The sequence below is a fragment of the Rattus norvegicus genome, chromosome 6, assembly GCF_036323735.1.
Source record: "Rattus norvegicus strain BN/NHsdMcwi chromosome 6, GRCr8, whole genome shotgun sequence".
Classification (NCBI taxonomy): domain Eukaryota; kingdom Metazoa; phylum Chordata; class Mammalia; order Rodentia; family Muridae; genus Rattus; species Rattus norvegicus.
This window is the reverse complement of record NC_086024.1, coordinates 107,842,410-107,861,846: the sequence shown is the minus strand read 5'-3', so window position 1 is coordinate 107,861,846 and position 19,437 is coordinate 107,842,410. Positions and strand designations below refer to the sequence as shown.

At 48.1% G+C, this 19,437-nt stretch overlaps 1 protein-coding gene and 1 long non-coding RNA gene across 16 annotated transcripts in view; one reads left to right on the top strand and one right to left on the bottom strand.

Moving 5' to 3' along the window:
* Positions 1 to 358: 358 nt before the first annotated feature.
* LOC102552965 (uncharacterized) lies at positions 359 to 11,007 on the top strand. 4 transcript variants are annotated; one of them, XR_005486327.2, is made up of 3 exons: positions 438 to 1,207; positions 1,315 to 1,493; positions 10,562 to 11,007. It is a non-coding gene; the product is annotated as an uncharacterized LOC102552965 (long non-coding RNA). The 4 variants fall into 4 exon arrangements; XR_593116.4 differs by lacking the exon at positions 10,562 to 11,007 and adding an exon at positions 2,966 to 3,194 and having other exon boundaries at positions 465 to 1,207; XR_010052742.1 differs by having other exon boundaries at positions 359 to 1,493.
* Positions 11,008 to 12,233: 1,226 nt separating this feature from the next.
* The window catches only part of Sipa1l1 (signal-induced proliferation-associated 1 like 1), a 279,045-nt gene continuing 271,841 nt past the window's right edge, over positions 12,234 to 19,437 (bottom strand). For 8 of the 12 annotated variants that reach the window (XM_039111779.2, XM_063261545.1, XM_039111778.2 and 5 more), the window contains 3 exons: positions 17,455 to 17,569; positions 14,692 to 14,776; positions 12,234 to 14,060 (listed from right to left, as the gene is read on the bottom strand). In XM_039111779.2, coding sequence (XP_038967707.1) covers positions 13,917 to 14,060; positions 14,692 to 14,776; positions 17,455 to 17,569 — 344 coding nt within the window. In that variant the 3' untranslated portion in view covers positions 12,234 to 13,916. The remainder of the gene's footprint in view (positions 14,061 to 14,691; positions 14,777 to 17,454; positions 17,570 to 19,437) is intronic. The other 4 variants (XM_063261547.1, XM_063261549.1, NM_001389245.1 and 1 more) reach the window with 3 other exon arrangements.

Below are 19,437 nucleotides of genomic sequence, written 5' to 3'. Positions count from 1 at the left end.
TGTAATGAATCCTGATTCCTGACCCTTTCTCTCCCTCCCATCAGTTTTTGTTGTTTGATTTGTCTTGATTTTTAAACACGATCTCCTCCTCTGTAGCCCAGGCTGGACAGGGCCTTAACCAGATCCCTCCTGTTGCAGCCTGAGTGCTGGAATTACAAGCATGAGCAAGTCACCCCTGTTTTCCTCCAATCCTGGGACCAATATCAGCTTTGAATGCTACTGGAACTCCTTTAAAGGAAGGGATAGTCTGTGTTTCTGCACCTCAGAGCCTAGCAGTCTCTCTAAGGTCACTCCCAGAATTCCTGGCAAAGAGTATATGCTTCCTTCTTCCCTGCCCCATAACTCCCAGGGGCAGCTTTCCAGAGGGTTCCTTCAGCAGTGATGTGGAGAGAGGTTTACAAAAGCTGCGAGAGTCTCCCGAGAAAGGGGAAAAAGGAATCTCTGGGACCCCCCTCCACAGAGATTCTTTTCTTCTCGCCCTAGCGCAGAAATAACCTATCAGCTGCCACCTCCATCCCGCCAGGATTCCCTTCCCTGCTGCTCCTTCGCGAACGCAGCAAGACCTCTTCCTTTTGCTCGGCCCTCGAGTCTTTCCACCTCCAGGGAAAAAAAAAAAATGAAAGATGCAGTCAGTACTCAAGTGGTCAGTTGGGCCAGTCCCATTCCTTAGCACAGACTCTGATGGAGCTATGGTCCTTCTAGAAACTGAATCCGGGAGAGCCACCGGCTTGTAGTCACAGACTTTTGTCTTTGGAGCTCAGGAAGCAACCCACCTGGCTTGAATGCCAGTCCAAACACAGACAGCAGAGGGCGCCCACAGCATGCTGTTGAGCCTGCACGGGTGCAAGTAGGTGCTGGCGGACCTTCTGGCCCCGGAAAGTTCAGATTTACCGAAGGGAATGGCTACCCACATACCCATGGCATCTCTCCTCCTTGGCCCCTCTGTGATTTTCTCCCAAACTCACGACCTACGTCGCGCTCACATGTCATTCTCTGTGTTCCTGATAAGCAGCCTGGAAGCTGGGAACACGAACTTCGTGGCTAATTTTGTAGAGATCTTCCCTCCCACGATACTTCACTGCCTCCTCCCTCTGAACTTTGAAATGTTAAACTGTCGATGCACAGAAGAGAAGACGTTAGCAGGATTCCGTTGGGAGAGGGAGTCTCTAAGCGGCAGGTTTTGGTAATGAGGCTACTCACCTCTTTAGTAAGTGAACTATCTAAAGATACCTTGATTTTGGTTTTGGCTGGTGTAGAGGGAAGTCATTTAATTAAATCTAACTGACTCTCCCCACCACCACCACCACCCCAAAGGAACGAAGGGAGTAGGATGGCCCCAACTCACGCCTCAGAGAAGCCTGTGAGCCACTCAGCCCCTTACTGGTTCAGCCCACACAGAGGAACTGCCCCAGGTTTATGGTGATGATACAGATCTCAGAAGCTTGCCGAGGCGGACAGACCCCACTGGGATGATGCTCATCAACGGATTCCAGGTCTGTCTCTGCCATGCCCCTCCCAACAGGAAGCCTGGGTTAATGGGGAAAGGAAATGGTCTGAGGGGACAGGACATGACCTTGAAGAACTGAGTAGTCTGGACTAAAGCCTCAGAACCAGCTGACTGACACTCCCAGGGCTGGGGCATCCAGTTTGTTTGTTTGTTTGTTTGTTTGTTTGTTTAAAACAAAAACAAAAAACAGGTCTGTTGGGTGGCCACAGGTCCTGTCCATTTATCAGCATCATGAGGTCCTCACTGAGACACATGACACACCTGGAGGGATAGTGGCTATTGTGATGACTCACCTGGCATTAAAACTCTCATGACAAGTCTCATTCCAACCCTAAAACAAATGTCGGGCGTTGGGTGCCTGTGAACTCAGGCCGCCTTTGACCATCAGAGAGCTGTGCCTGGTGAGGTGAGAGTCCTCCCCACCACTGTTCTACAGGATAATCCAAAAGGAGGGCTGCAGTGCCAAAGTAGGTCAGGGTGAGATTGTCCCTAACATGACGCAGTGGTCAGCCCTGGACCTCCCTGGGAAGCATCAAGTGATGCTCAGCCTTCAACAGCGCACAAGCCGTGGACACAGAGTGGCTAGCACAGTTAGAAGTTGATAGGCATTCACACAGGACATGGCTGTCCCTTCTGTCTTCGAACAACTTGCTTCTCAGAGGGGCACAGTGACACCAGGAGGCACTCACCAAGGCCACCGTGGATCTTTTGGGTTAGCTGAGGTTTCTCTCGAGTCTGCTTCTGGCTGCTCCTTATGACTAGGCTAGCCCTCTGGCAAGCTAAGGAATTGGGGTGCAGCTGATACAGGGTGCTGAAGGGAGCTGGAGCTGCTCATGACAGATCTCCCACACTGAGCACCCGCTCGAGTGCACACACACACACACAGACTTCACACATAGCCAGGCTGCCTCTCAGTACCACCAGGCATCAGGCAGAGGGTGTCACAGCTCTGCAGACTTGAATTCTGGTGCATCACTTCCCTGGCAACAGAAGTGTGGCCATTGCTGGTGCTGCAGAGAAAATCAGGAGTGTGACTTCCTAGTGCCACCTTCCTCCTCACTGCCCTGCAGGCTCTTGACCTTCTGCTAGCCCTTAGGTGGCCCCAGGGAGGCCATAAGGTATCCTAATTTAGTTCCTCTGTTGCTATGGTAAAAACACTGACCAAAAGCAACTTGGAGAGGAAAGGGTTTGTTCGGCTTACACTTCCTCAGCACTGTCCTTCTTTGAGGGATGCAAGGCAGAAGTCAAGGCTGGAACTGAAGCTGCTCTCTGGCTTGCTTTCCTCCGCTTGCTCAGTTCGCTTTCATATCTAATCCAGGTCTACCTGTCCAGGGTCACACTGCCCACGGAGGCCTGGGTACTTCCCACATCAATCATCACTCAAGAAAAGAGACCATAGACATGATTATAGGTCAAGCTGATAGAGGAAATTTCTTAATTGAGGTTCTTCCTTCCCAGGTGTACTGGCTGGGGTTTTTGTGTCAACTTGACACAAGTTAGAGCACCCTCCATGACCTCTGCATCAGCTCCTGCCTCCAGGTTCCAGCCCTGCCCGAGCTCCTGTCCCAACTTCCTCCAGTGCTGGACTATGATCTGGAAATGTAAGCCAGATAAACCCTTTTCTTCCCAACTTGCTTTCGGGTCATGGTGTTTTTATCACCATAATAGAAACCTTAACTAAGACAAATTGGTACCTGTGTCGTGAGTTGTTGCTGTGACAGCCCTGACCATGGTTTGAGAAGGACCACGGAAGGACTTTGGAACCTTGGGTTAGAAGAGCCATTGGGTGTGGAGCGCTCTGTGGGATGTTCTGTAGGAGCTTGGAAGATAATGTTGAGAATGGTGCAGAAGATGCAGGCCTGGCCTGTGAAATCTCAGAGGGAAGATTAAAGACTATGGGGATTGTTTGCTATGTTGATTTAAGATTCTGTGGTTCTCCTTAACTGGGGCTGGAGATTCAGCTGTGATTAACAAGATTCCAGGACAACTAAAGCAAACCTTTGCCTTCCTGGGACAATCGATGCTGTCAGCTGGAGCTAAGAACTTAGCAGTGATTAAGAAGAGACCAGCATCACTGAGGTGAAATCTTTTGGGAAGTGTTTTCTGAGAGCACAAAGAAGCTGTGTTCCAGAGATAGCCAAGGCTGTACCTTGTGCTGTGGCTGGACTTGGTAACGTGTGAGAGTCACCCAGGTGGTACTGGTTTTGAAGGCATGAAGGGGTCATGAAGAGCAGCTGAGGCCTGGCACTGTGAGAGGCCAAGAAAGGCCATTGGTGAAGGTGCAGCCTCAGTAGCAGTTGAAGGCCTGGAACTGAAGGGGTCAGGCAACGGAGTTGAGGCTTTGAAGAGAGCCTATGAGAGGCTGGGCTGAAAGTGCAGCCCAGTTAAGTGGAAGGCTGCATCATTTTGGAAATGCCAGTGCCATGGGATAACCACCAGGTGGAATAGAGACAGCCAGAGCCTAACGTACGACAGGGGGCAGAGCAGGAGAAATGACCCAGACACTTTGAGGAGCTCAGAAGATCCTGTGTGGATGGACACTGAGTTATTTATACTGTTGGGGTTAGTTTTGCTTGGTTAGATGGTGACAGTGCCCTGCTTCATCCCCCTCAAAGAAGGCATTCAACTTAACTTTGATTTTTATGGGAGCCCACAGCTCAAAGGCCTTGGACTTTTTAAGAAATTTTGGATGTTTAGAGAGACGGTATATTTTAAAGAGATTGAAAATTTAATGTGTTTCAGTTTGTAAAGACTGTGGGACTTTTAAACTTACGTTTTTAATATGAGATCTTGGGGATGAGTAAGAAAGGAAGAATTGTGGCTCAATAGTGCTGTGCTTGTGTGTTGACACGGGGTCAACTCTGGCTGACTTCGTGTGTCAGCTCAACACAAGCTAGAGTCAGAGAGGAAGAAGCCTCAGTTGAGAAAATGTCTCCATGAGATCCAGCTGCAAGACATTTTCTTAATTAGTGATAGTGGGGTGGGGTCCCATCTCTGGGCTGGTGCTCCTGGGTTCTATAAGAAATCAGAGTGACCAAGCCAGTAAGCAGCACCCCTCCATGGCCTCCGCATAAGCTCCTGCCTCCAGGTTCCAGCCCTGCTTGAGTTCCTGTCCTGACGTCCTCCAGTGATGGATCAGTGTCAGCCAAAAAACCCCTTCGTTCCCAACTTGTTTTTGGTCTCGCTTGTTTTGTGGCAGTAATAGACACCTGGTGTCTTATACTTTCTATCGCTGTGACAAAACACCGTGACCAAAAATAAAGTTGGAGAGGAAACAGTTTATATTTCCATATCACTGTTCATCACCAAAGGAAGTCGGGACAGGAACTCAAAACAGGGCGGGAACCTGAAGCCAGGAGCCGATGCAGAGGCCATGAAGAGGTGCACACTTAAAGCAAGCTCACTGGCTTGCCTCACAGGGCTTGCTTAGCTTACTTTCTTATAGAACCACCATCCCAAGGATGGGTCCTCACCCACTGATCACTAATTAAGAAAATTCCTTACCACAGATCGTAATGGAGGATGACAGACACATCAGATCTTCCCAGAGTTTGCTACAATAGGCAGCCATTGAGAATCCTGGCCTCCAGGAGAAAGGAGACTTGGGCTGAATGTCAATGGCCTTACCCTCTCGGTCTCTGCTGGTGGTAAACTATAATATGGAGACCAGGCTGGTGAGAAGTCAGGAGAGGGTGCTCATCAGTGGATGAGCTGTAGGCCACTGACCTCCAAGACAAGAGCTAGAAACTGACTCCACTGTCCAGTCCCAAAGTTCAAAAAGGCCTTGCCCCACCCCCTCCGCCATGACAGCATTAGGGACAGGAGTAAGGGCCTCCAGGGAGATCAGTGTTTCCCTGTGCTGCCTATGACTCCAGCTGACATTTCTGGCGTTCTGACCCTGATGGGGGATTTAGTGCCAGTGAGAATGGAGCTGTCCTAAGGAGAATGAGGTTTTGTTTTAAGAGAAGGCTTCTGATTCCCCTTTGTTTGACAAGGTGTAGGAAAGCAGTCTGGCAGATCTGCACCTACTTGTCAAGAACACTGGCATTTCCCACCTAGCCTGTGGGAGCCTTGAAAAACCCAGCCAACCACCTGATAGAAGAACCCAGGGAAGAGCTTCAAGAACATGCAGATGGGGGCAGCGGGGATGGGCAGCTGAGCCCAGACTACTGCTCCCACCAAAGCCCCAGGAATGGGTGTCATCCTGAACTCTCCAAACCAGCCTGGTTGCCAGTGACTGAAGGCCCTAGGAGAGCCCACATGGAGCAGAACAAACACACAGCTGAGAAAAGCCCAAATCTCTGGCCCACAAAATGGTCAATAAACTGGAGGTTGGGTTTTTTGGTTTTTTTTTAAGTGATTAATTATGCAGTAGATTACATGGTCCTAGGTATCTGGACCCTGGGCTGGAGGAAGAGGACCCCATGGGACCCTTCTGTGGAGTGTTGGCAGGCAGGTAGAAGCATCTGGACTCATGCTGGGGTTTACCCTTGAGAACTGGGTTTGTTATGTTTCTCTCGGTCGGTCATCTGTTGCTTTAGCAAGCAGACTGCCAGGACCTTGGGCCTGGTGTTCTGACAGATGGGCTGAGAAGTATAAACTAGAAACTCTCTTTGTATTTAGAATTGCTGAGAACAGGGACCCACGTTGAAATCGTGGTCCTCACCTGTTCACTGACGTGCAGTGCCCGTAGCGGGATGTTGCAGTTACATAGATGAGAGGGGATTGATTCAAAGAACAAAATTAATGTTGTGGTTTAGTCTAAGATATCATGTATACTATTTATAGTTGGTTTTGAAACAGATTTTTGGTTAGCTTCCATCAAGCTTCTTCGTTTAGAAAAAGAAACACAGGGCATAGCTTAGGCAGGGCTGAGAATTGGCAAGGCACTAAGCAAACGATTGCTTAGGGGAGGCCCTGGCCTCGTGATCTGATGGCAAACCAGAGAGGTTTCTCAAGCCCAGTAATGCTTGCCTGCTGTGTTCAACAGTGTTACGTGCATGTGACACACACTAGGCTATGCTGTGCTGAACTAAATTGCGTGGTATAGCAATTTACAATCCAAAAGTCAGATACTAGTCTTCATTGGGTGGTCTTTCTGAACACCCTCCTCTAGCCCTCCCTCTCCCCCAATCACCTTGTCCATGATGGCTGGCTCTCTCCTTTAAGGTATCCCTCTTACCAAAGCTCCCCCCAGCGTTTTCAGGGGAAGCCTCTCCTCCCCTTTAAGGCCCCATCATGTTGTCTCTAATACCGTTATGACAAGTCCCTTCCCCTCTCTTCATAGAGCTCATTTTCCAATGGTGGCTATGTGGCAGAGCCTTCCCAAAGCCAACCCCCACTCTCTCATTTCTAACAGGAACCCAAGCCTCCATGACCTCCAGGTCTGTCCTGAAATTGGACAGGAAGGTCTTTCTCTGAAATGAAGTGCAAGTGGGGAACACCGGCTGTCAGAGACAGCATCACTTTAAACCAACTCCCACCAGATGTCGCTAACTCCCAGTCCTCTAATATTTAGGGATGGTCTCCATCTGAGTGTCTGTCTCTTCACCCCCACGATGACCATCCAACGGCATCGATACTGTCCATTTAGGTTCCGCACAACCAGGATGTGCAAGGGAGAATGTGGTTTGGCAATGGTTCTGGTACCACAGGCCAGGCTTTCACTCTGCTCTGTGTTCATTTGCTACCTGCTGGAAGTGATTTGACCTCTCAAAGCCTCAGCTTCTATAAATGGGGACATCCATAGACCTCATCCTGCCACAGGGCTGCTGTGAGAGCTCGTGGGATAATATGCGTAGGTGGGTTTACCCTTAATACACGCTGTGTAGGGTTATTTCACGATGGTGAACTCAGAAACCATGATGCTGCGGCAAGAGTTGGGGAGATTGTGACGCTTTGTTCTGGTGATAACATTTAGATAGAACCGCTATCCCCAAGGTTTCCATGATTGTCACCTGGGAAGATAGGGTTGATTATGTGGGTATAGTGTGAAGCGATGGTCTTGGAAAAATTCAAGGGATTTTTCTCAAAATCAAAAGGGCTTAACAAAATAAATCAGGGCCTGAGAAAACGGCTCAGCCGAATTCAATCCACAGAGTCCAGGTTGTGGACTGTGCTTATCATTCCAGCCTAGGGACGGGGAGACAGGAGCATCCTGGGGTCGGGGGCCTCACAGCCTACTTCGTGAGCTCTAGAGCAGTAAGAGACGGGCACTAATCAATCAATCAATCAATCAATCAATCAGTAAATAAGTGGTGATCAGCACCTAAGGAATGACAGACACCCAAGGTTAATAACCTCTGACCGTCACCTTCATGCACATAGATATGTGCACACACCAACACACATTTGTACATATATGGATGTACACACACACACACACACACACACACACACACACACACAATCAGCAGGTACCTCAGGCAGGGGTGAGCTTCCATCACTGGACATCTCCCAACACAGGTGGCTGGACATGGGGCAGGTCAGTAAAGAGCTAATGAAATCAGACCGGGCAGAACTGAGTGAACTGAATCTTTTAAAGTCCTAATTCCGTCTCATGATTCTAAGGTTTAGGAGAGATGAGGTTCATTGAAGAGAGGAAATGGTATCTCGGTCAACTGGCTTCAAGGCTGACCCTTGACGCCCAAGCTCAGAGACTACCCTAAATCCATCGACCTTGGAAACAAAACTCTAGCTGCTGTACCTTTAATCCACTGATCTTGATATTTGCCTCTAGGGCTACAGAGGTCAAGGCTGGATTGCCTTTCACAGCGAAACCATTAAACGCAGTGAGCAAGGAAGCCTATGCCTACACCTTCTCCTCCCCCAACAGTCCACCCTCACCACCTGTCCACCCAGCCTGGCTCCTACAATGGCCGCTGCCTCATGTATAGCACTTGCTAAATAGGCATGAGATGTGCCTACACTGGGTTTATCGTTGCCCCAACAGAGTTGGGTAAGCATATTGTCTAAAATTGCAATGGTTAACCTTCATTCTTAGAATACTCGTAAGCATTTTAGAAAAGTTACCAGGTCAGTTACAAACCCATCCTACCTTGCCACAGAGGCAAATAACCAAAGAACCACCTCCCCGCAACTATTGGTAGAGTCTAGTTTGCTATTTAAGTTGAAATAAAACTTACTTATCCATATTCTCTGAGGATTGTACTCCCAGGAACTCAGGCTTGGGAAGGTCAGTGTGTATTTACCTGTTTCATGTGATGGCTTGGGACAGGAAATGGCTTCCCTGGGTTTGTTAGTGCGATGTGTATTCTTGACAGTTCCCTGAGAGTCCTACAGCACATCCCTCTGGAGCCACTTATGCTTGCAAAGGAAGTCTGATATTACTGTTATAGTCACTGTGGGATTCCCTTCTTGGATGTTGAATTAGGAAAAGCCTAGGAGGGCTGTGGCTGGCAGTGTGCACTAGAGACCCTCAGCATGCTAACACGATCTCAGCTGCATGGAAAGGTGGGCTGCTGAAAGGAAGAGGAAACACGGGTGCAGCAGCAGGATGTGTGGGCACACTTATCTAGGGACGCCCAGAGCTATTGGGGGGGGGGTCACTTGGGTTGAACATGGGTCATGAGAAGTCCACAATGAAGGGTAAGATGAGCGGGAAATGTTTAGAGGCAGGGCTGTGAAGGCTCGCAGAAGTGCGGAAGAGGCGTAATAATACAGGCTCACAGGGTAATGGAAGGAAACCAGAGAGGTGCATGCTCACAGGACTGAAAGCTAGTGTGGCAAAGGGTAGAATGAGGGATAATGGGAGAAGGGGAAGGTGAGTTCATTTGGGTCTGTGCTGACTCACACTCACAAAGGCAAGATGGACAGTGTCTGAAGTCAAAGGATGTGGATCGGGAAGGGCATACTCCAATGGGTCCAGGAAGAACAATGCAAAGAGCCACAAAGGACCAGGGCTGTAGGGATGATTAGCATCTCCATAAAGACAGCCAGTGCATAACCTCAGTCTCTGAGCTTAAACTTTGTGTAGCGGATACAGAGGGTAAACAATGCCTTCCCTCTCTTTCTCCTCTCTGGCCAGAGGCAAAGGAAATGGGCTATTACTGGACAGAGGGAACATTTGGGCAAAGGTTTCTAGTTGTAGACCAGGTCCATGGGCAGCTGGGAAACTCCCTGGAAAATTGTGCTCTTGGAGAATCTGGCGATTAGAGCAGGCTGATTTCAGAATTGGCTTCCATGAATTGAATACTCCCAGCCTAGATCCCATTCACCCAATTTCTATACCTCCCTGTGGCCAACTGCTGAGGGCCTGGCTCAGGAGCTCAACTTCCACCCTGGGTCCCACTTTTCTAGGCGGTACTATCTTCTGAATTGTCACCCCTGTAAAGTCATCAGGGTCACCCCTTGTTAATCTGGCAACTGGCCTCATGTAATTAAACAGTAAACGAATTCCAATCTTATCTACAGAGCATGGAACTTTTGAATAGTGGAGTGATAGAAAATTCTAGGTAAAGAAAGCTTCAAATAATAGCAAAAAGGGGAAAGAGGGACTTTAAAAACAAAAACACAAACAAAAACCAACCCAAACACTAGTACAGTTTAAAGTGGTTTCTTCCTGTAAGGTGCTGGGCCGTCAGAAAACCCAGTCATGTCTGCACCTAGTGTCTGTTTCTTCTAAAACAGATGCTTCTAACACCATCCTAAATCACCTGAGAGCTTACTGGACACTCAGTGTTATGTATCTGTTGGTATTCTAAGCTCCACCCCCCAGCTACCAGGGAACAGCCAGGTACGCTCCGCCCCACAGTTGCCTGGCAACAGCCAGCTGTGCTTGACACTATATAAAGAACTGCTTGCCCCCTCCTCTTCCTCTTGCTCTCTTTGTTCTTGTTTCTCTTGCCCCCTCCCTGTCCCTTCTCTCCTTATCCCCCGCCTTCCCTCCACGTGCTCATGGCCGGCCTCCTTTCCTCTCTTCTCTTCTCTCATTAAACCTCTCCATGTGGAAGCATGTTGACTTGGTGTGATCTGTCCATACTGGCCCGAGATTTAAACCCTAACAGTATGTATGCCATACCTGTTAAATCATAGCTCCTGGGGATCTGTCAAGTGGCTTTGACCAACTGACCAGTGGATGAGGAGGCAAGCTGCAGGAGAGGTCCCACTGGATTCAAATCCAGAGGAATAAAGCACACAACATGCCAAGCAGAGTGACCTGGTTCATTAAGAACGCTCCATTGCACGGGGATTCGATCCTGGAAAACAACATGGCCCTGGGCGGACAGTGACCATCTTTATGCTTGTGGCTGTGGCCACTGCATACTCAGCAGCAGTTGGACAACTGCTAGGCTTCCCAGGCCACCTGAAGAGATGTAATGTGGGCCTTAGACCAAGTCAACACCAGTCTCATCAAAGAACGAGGGTTCCTGTTGGACAGGTCATTAGTAGAGGAATTTTCATTCCTCTATTATAGGCAAAAATTCCAACACTTCTGTGGCATCACTGATCTCTAATTACATAGCTTCTGGGTAACTGTATCCAAGTATTTACTGGTTATGTTTCTTACCAAGATGTGCCAACTTGCATAATTTCTTCACCCTGGGAAGGTATAAGAACCTCCTTCCGAAACCAGAATGTCCTGCGTTTAGCGGGAATAGAAGTGCTTCTTGGATAGGCCCGCTTCTTTTGTCCTGGGACTATTTGCTTGAGTAGGGTCTCATTATTGAGTTCACTCTGTCCATAAACCTTCAATCCCCTTGCCTGAGCCTCACATGCCGGGTACGCCACTAACCACCTGTTCTTGAAGAGCTGTTTCCATCCTCATCTATGGAGAAATCCCACCCGCTCATCACCTCCAACAGTTTTGGAGCCCAGCCAAGTTGGCCTGCCTAGATATTTCCCACCAAGAAAGCCAATGGTCCCTACCAGTGCCAAGACCTTTAGTACCAAGGCACAAAGCCGAGCTGTTTTTATTGTCTGTTCAGTTTAGGTCAGGCTTATATCCCAGGCTGACCTTGAGCTTCTGAGTCCCCCGTGTGTGCTTGTCACCACACTGGGCAGCAAGCGCTGAAGCCTCGGCACAGGACTTGGTGTGAGGTGAATGTGTTCCAACTGACCTCTATCTCTAAGCCTCTCCGACACCACAGCTGTGCTTGAATAGGTCAGTGTCTTGTGGTATCCACCCTTATTATCCTAGATTTAAAATTCGAGTTTGTAGAAATTGTTGAATCAACTAGAAGAAAGTACGTCAGTTCTCAAATTAGCTATGTCACTGGAGAGGGCTGGGGATGTGCCGTTTTCAATCCAGCTGTGTTTTATTTAATCTAGTTTTGTGTTTTTGACTTTGGGATGCATTGATTATCTCCAGTGGGTTAACTTTTCTAATTATATTTTGTACAGTCTAATATTATCAAGCATTTATATTCTCTGAGCACACAAGGTTTGACAATGAGAATTAAAGGACAGACTCAGCTTTTCCAAAACCAAAATGAAAACCAAACCCAGAGCCACACGCGTCTCAGAGGTGAGATGGGAAAGCACACTTGGACAGTGAAGCAGCAAACTGATCGTGCAGTGCCCTGGCATAATCACACCCAGACCCGTGGACAGGGATCGAAGACGCCCGCTAACTCCTGAAAAGGACAGACTTTCCAGCATCCTCTTTAGAGTTAATGGAGCTTGATGAGAAAATCAGGAAGCAAGGACCAGTGAGTTCCTGGGTGGTCTTTCAAGTGAAAAAACTGGGAGCAAGAACACCAACCCGTTTTAAAAGAGCATTTAAAATGAACTTTATTGTTTGAACTTTACAAGTAGTCTTTAGAGTCTTCAAACAAGAACTCTGTTGCAAAACTCTAATAAACAGCTTGCCCCAAGTCCCCAAAGAAACAGGAAAACCAAATGAAAAGGAAACTGGGAAAGATAAGCAAGACTTCAGAATGCTCGGGTGTTAGCAGTATTTCTCATTTACAGAAAGACATTGGGCAATGTACAGTCTCCTTCACAGACATTAGAGTCAACCCCATCTTTACAAAGCATTCCCAAATCCTCTTATTTCACGGTAGAACTGTTAATGGGGGGAAAAAAACCTCAGAGAAATCACATTGTGAAAGTACAGCATAAAGGTCTGTGTGGAGGGGGAGGTGGGGGAGAGGGAAAGAGGGGAGAGAGGAGGGGGGGATCCATATTGCTTCCCAGGGGTAGAAACCAGGGCAAGTGGCTTCCCACTTAACAGGAGGGAACTTTTAACACATAGCCAGTCAATACTGACCAGCCCCATGCCTGTACAGCAGCAAGGGTAAGGGGCCCAGAACAGCCTGCATCACTAGACAGGAGGAACAGTGCAGGGGTAATTTCTGCAGCAGAGTCCTTTGGATGGCATCAACAGGATGCAGAAAATGCTGTGCATAAACTCCACACTGAGACATGCAAGTTCCAAAAGCCCACTTTGTTCAGGCATTGCTCCAAACAGGCAAGGATTAAACTCATGGTTTAACACTGGCTGTTATAGCTTTTTCTAATTACAAACACTGGTGAAGTCTTGCTTTGGTGAGAAGGATTTATCAGCAATTTTGAACAAGCTTAAAAAAAGTTTTGCTACATCTTTAAAAAAAAGTCAAACAGTTGTGTGTGTGTGTGTATATATATATACACACACACACACACATACAGAGAGAGAGAGAGAGAGAGAGAGAGAGAGAGAGAGAGAGAGAGAGAGAGAGAGAGAGACTTTTGACCAAAATGTGTTTAGAATGTATACAGGTAAGGTCTTCCTTTGGGAAAATTCAGAAGCCAATTAATGTTAGGAGCCAGGAAGGTGGAAGAGGTTGATTTCTTATTTAGTAGGGTTCACTTACACCAAATAAAGTCTTAGGAATGTACTGGGGACGATTCTTCTGGAGAAAGAAGGGACAAGATGCAAGATCCAAAGGGCGAGTGGTATGGACCTGCTGGTCTCCAGCAGACAGGAATGCAGAGGACAGAAGCATTTAGGGACATTTTAGGGAAACACCCTTCCCTACCCCCAAACAGTTAAAAAGGAAAAACTTACTTCCTAGGTACACAGACTTTGTCAGGGGAATAGGGACAGCTTGGGGTACCTGAAATAGATCAGCTGATGGAAGCAGAGACCGAGGGCCAGGGGCACTTGGGTCTGGGCCCAGTTTCTTTGTAAATACATAACAGATAAAGATACTGTGCAAAAAATAAAGACATTCACATTTTAGCAGTTAAACTTTTATTTTACTTTTAAAATTTTTATTAATTTTTTGTTTTTTCTTTTCTATAAAAGGCAGATAATGATTGTTGATCTGCAGTTGTTGTATTGTGCACTGTCCAATATGAGCAGACTGGGAAGCTGGGACTCTGAGAATACTTTCCAAGGCATGAATGGGTGCTTTAGGGTGCCCATACAGAGCAGCCTGCCCTCCTCCTTTCCCCTCAGCTGGCCCTAGCTCATGTCTATGGTGTTGAAGACCCACTCTGTGAACTTCTTCAGCTTGTCCGAGGCATTCTGGGACTCCTCCTGCAGCCTCAGGTTGTCCTCCCGCAAGTGCTCAACCTCTGCCTGCAGGTGGGCCTTGTCTTCCTTTTCCTGAGGGAAAAGCCAAGCACACGTGACCTAGGGGCATTCATGTATCCCACACCCAGCTCTCAGAAGTACATGTGATCCAGGGGCACCCACACCTGCCCAGCTCTCCGGAGAAGCAGTCCTGAGTCCCTTTAGGTGGTCCTTTCCCACTCCCCAGTCTACTAAATGCCTAAACATGTCAGATCCAAGCCTGGGGCTCCCAGAGAGGTCAGTACTGCAGGATTACTCCACATGTAATTACACTAATATGTACTTCACAGCTAGCTTTGCATTTTGGCTGCTGCCTTGATAAAGTCAAAGCCAAACAAGAAACACTGACCTTCAGCTCTCCCTGTCTGCTAACAGAGATAACAAGAACTACACGGCAATCTGTGCCATTGACACCTGACAGGAGAGCTCAAAGGCCAGGCCAGAGCCCAGAGAGGCCTGACTGAAGTTAAGGTTTCCCCCAAAGGGACTATAAGACAAAGCCCTCTCACATGTGTGGCCACGGCACCAACATCTATCTATGATGCCCTAAACACATGCACAGAGGAACGGTTCGTGTAAACGCCCATGCACGCCTCACCAACACCTCTAGCTCTCCCAACTGTTCCCACAGCCTCTGCAATCACTTCTCACGGAGAACATTTACCTTCTTCAAATCTTCTCGAAGCATTTTCAGCATACCTTCCAACTGGTCCACTTTAGAAGCCAGAGTGGGAGAGGAGTCCTTACTGCTAGGAAGGAGAAACAAAAGGCCATGCTGGCAGGCGCCTCCATGACTGTAGGTTTGGGTTTTTCCCCTTTTTTTGTAAAATGTTTTTCAATGTCAAATTATTCAGTGTGGCAATCCAATATGCATTTTTTTACTTTAAAAAGAGAAAATGATCTTAATAAGAGGTGATACCGGTTTGAGTGATGGCAAACTAGCAGCTTCCTCTGTTAAAGACATTAGCTCTTATAAAGGGGTAGTGGTAATGTATGAAAATGACCTTTGGTAGTACAGGAGGAGCGCTAGCAGATCCAACAGTCACATGTACGTGAGTTCTCAAGGTCTCTTCTTGGGCTTCCAAAGAACTACCTGTGTGTGTGTGTGTGTGTGTGTGTGTGTGTGTGTGTGTGTACATGTGTGTGTATGTGTGTGCGTGTATGTGTGTGTATATGTGCGTGTGTGTATGTGTGTGTATGTACATGTGTGTGTATGTGTGTGCATGTATGTGTATGCGTGTGTGTTTGTGTGTGTATGTACATGTGTGTATGTACATGTGTGTGTATGTATATGTGTATGTGTGTATGTGTATGTGTGTGTATATGTGTGTGTGTGTGTGTGTGTGTGTGCGCGCGCGCGCGTGTGTTGCACATGTATATAGCTAACACAGGATCTGCTCTGGGACCGCCAACACAGAGCAGATAGATGTAGAGTTCCCGGAAGGTCTTGCCTCTACGCAGGCCACTGAAGCAACATCACTGCTCACACCTCAGCTAGTCTAAGCATGTTGAAATGCTGAGGAAGCTCCATGTTTCAAAAGCCTGTCACTCTAAGCTTACTATCTCAAGTTCCATTAGGACCAGGAAAGCAGCTCTGTTAAGTTAAAGTGCTAATCACGCCTTGCAGCAGAACAAGTGTGTGTGGTGGCACTTGAGGACCACCCAGCTAGGTGTTGGTGTTATTGATTCCTAGCACCCAAGGCTGAGGACCTGTCAGCTTTCCCCCAATCCCTTATGGTTGTGACCTGCCAACAGTTTCCTGGGTTCTAATTGTGCCATGTGACCTTAAGACTCCCAGAACAGAAGGCCAAGACTTCTGTGGGGAAAACGCGGAGGGCTCTTTGCAGAGGCAGGGATGTAACCTGTGGTTGTCTAAGTAGTGGAATAGGAAGTATTCTTCAAAAGGCAAAGTTAAGTTGGCATTCATGACCCATAATGAAGTGTGTTATTGATTTCTTTTAATTGTATGTTTGCAATAGACTTCAAAAGCAAAATGCAGTTTAAAAAGACAGGGCCACTAGTGAGTGACACTGACTGGCAAACACCTCAGGCAAAACACCCAAGAGTCAGCAGTGAGTGGATCATAAAGGGGGAATGGTCAGCTGCAACCCACAGTGTGGTACCTCAGGTCAGATAAGGGCTGGGTTAAAGGACAAATGTGCTGAGCAGAACGGAAGCTGTGGTGGGGAAGGACTTGCCTCTCACAAAGCCCTGCAGGGTGCTGGCCCCCAAGGAACCCCAGGAGCTTACCTCAACCCCACAGGTCTTTTAGAATGAACTTGGTGCACTGACAGCATAAAGGTCTGCCTGGCCCATCTTGCCCTCATCCTAGGATCCATAAACTGACCTCCCTCTGGAAGGGTCTGACTCCCATGTTTCAGTGCAGAGCACATCCCAGTGCAGCACTTTCAGACTCTCCTTCTGGGTTGTCTTTTCTCTCTCCACAGTTTTGAGTAGACCGCCACTCAGCTTAACCCACTTGTCCCAATGACAAGAGGGACTGTGGCAACTCTGTGTTACGGTTGAGTAGGAATGAAGTCCGCAGCCCTGCAGATTCGCTCAGAAGTCCTTGGGCAGCAGCCCACTGGACAGTGTAGCTGGTTAGCCTCCCCTCCTTCCCTGTTATCTGCGACTCACTTTTCACATGTATTTGAATATTTACGTATGTGGAACTCATCCATTTTACTGAGGGATACAGGGTCTGAAAATGTAGCCTGGCTGGTCTTTAACTCCTGATCCCCCTGTGTCAGCCTCCAAAGTGTGGAATTACAGGCATACACTACCACACTTGGCTTGCACTCCTTGGTTCCTGACCATCCTCAGAAGGACATGGGCAGGAGTTTCTGGTTGACTGTTCTGCATTCAAGTTCACGGGGTGCTCCCCAGCTGGCCGCTGGGGTGCGAAGGAATACACCATGTTCAGTCCACACCTCGAGCACAGGGACTCGGGGGAAGCGGGACCCTCAGCCGTGCAGTGTAAGTCTCAGTAAGGGTCAGAGTCAAGAGGCTCTGCGCTCCAGCTATTACTGACTTGCTCCATCTTGCAAACACTCTCAGCCAGCCTGGTGCTGTTTTCTAACGCAGCAAGCCAAGCCAGAATGCTGGAAGCTAAGCAAACATGAGCACAGTCACAACACAGCCACAGTGGCGACTCAAATCCAGACTAATAAGCCTCAGGGGCACAGGTGACTTATGATATTAAATAATAAAGAATATTCATAATTTTATCCTTAAGCCATCAAAACCAGTTTAATTGTGTTTACAGTAGCCAGTTATAAAGTGTTCTAACTGAAAGCCAAGTGTCTGGTATTGCGCCCAGCTTCCCTCAGCTCATCCATGGGCCTTCCATCTCCTCTTCGTCACATCTGCCACTACTGGAGGTGACACATGGTGTGTATATTCATGCCCTCAGCAACGGGTGACCAACCTGCTGTACGACTTCATCTGGACCAGGGCCTGCTCCTCTAGCTGGTCGCTGTTGGAGGCCGCACTCAAGGGGCGATGGTTTTCATCACTAGCAGCAAAAAATGAGGCTCTCTGGACTGGAAGAGAAGAAAGAGTGTCAAGCACAGGGTGCACTCCAGGGCCCCTGTCCTGTGATGGTCTGAATATGCTTGGCCCATGGGAGTGGCACTGTTACAGGTGTGACCTTGTTGGAGGAAGTGTGTCACTGTGGGGGTGGGGCTTTGAAGAGCTCCTCCTATCTCAGGTCCACCCAGTGAGAAAAGACTCCCTTCCTGGCTTCCTTCAGATGAAGATGTAGAACTCTCAGCTCCTCAGCACCGTGCCTGCCTAGATGCTGCCATGCTCCCACCATGACGATAATGGACTGAACCCGTGAACCTGTGAGGCAGCCCCAACTAAATATTGTCCTTTATAAGAGTTGCCTTGGTCATGGTGTCTGTTCACAGCAGTGGAAACCCTAAGGCACAGCTGCAAAGTCAACCAGTGGTCAAGTTTAACCAACAGACAGACAGATTATGTTTGGAGTCTAATGTCTCTACCTCCCTTTCCAGGGAGAGATTATGCTCTTTCAGTTTAAGGGACAGTGACAGTGAAGTCTTACTTTTTAAGTAAGAGCCCCTTGAAAAGACAGCTGCTGTGGATCCATTTCTAAACCACTTCCCTACCTATCAAAGCAGGGTTCTAGTGAGGGCTTCTCCAAAAAGAGGACTTGGGCCAAATTATAGACCAGGGGATAAGGATATAAATGCCCTGAAAGCTAAAATTACTAAGCCTCTTGAAACAACTTCTTAAAGGATGCTTTCCCCAAGATGCCTGGCCACTTGGACAGGCTTTAGCACTACGTCCACATCACCTGCTTAGACATACCCCAACTTCACATTTATATGGAGATAGACAGCAAACTGATAAGCCAGGTTAGTGTAGAGAAGCTCTCTTGTGCAATATCTGGAAGTATCAATAAAATGCTGTTGGCCTATTAACTTAGAGGGGAAATAGGGAGAAAGAATTCTGGGACGGAGTCAGCACAGGGAGGATTTGTCCTGAACTCTGAGGAAGGTGGTCACATGAAACTGAAGGGGAGGTAACTAGCCATTTGGCAAGACAGAGAATAAGTGGGATAAATCAATTGTGAGCTAATGGGAACATGCCAAAGCTTTTGGCCCACAAATTTATTCATGGAATGACTCAGTACCAGAATCGTTATTTCAGGGAACAAAGAGGCCAGGTGGAAAAGCCCAAGGTCACAAATGGTGTCCAACGTGGTAGGCATGTAATTCAAATTTAGTCAGAAATCCAAGCTTAAAACAAAGATAGTCTTCTAGCTGGTTGGGGGCAGGAGACTGCAGAGGCCTAGTGCAGGTCCTTTAGAGGTCCCGCTGTGCATTGAGGGCTGGTGACTGGATGGGACGGGGAACAGCTAACCTAGCGGGCGGTGCTGGAGCTGTCCTGAGAGGGCCTGAGGGCACAGCAGCTGCAGCATGGTGCCTCGGTTTCAGAGAAAGTGTGCCCCAGAGAGCTGGGTGGCCCAATAAGGGTCCAGGGGATAGAGCCTGTAGAGGCAGGAGGACAGCTCAGAGAAATGAAGCTTGGGTGTTACATTACTCTGTGAGGTACAGCCAGGAGCCAGAACAGGCAGTAGCCCTCGGTGACCTGGAGCTACCTTCCCAGAACCCGTGAGGATCTGTTCTCCCAGAAGGGCAGATAGCAGCTCCAGCCCAGAACCAACAAGGGTAGCCCACTGAACCAACTGGAGGGGAGCAGAGCCACGAGCCAACAGCCATTGCAAGGTGCTAGCTGAACAGCAGAGAGACATGGTAGATGCCAGACATGTGGAAACCCCAGGAAAAGCTGAAAAGTCAACAGACTTGGTAGGAAACTGGGAAATCCTTAAGGAGTTAGGTATTAAAAAGAAAATATTTTCTATGTTAAAAATATGTTAATATTT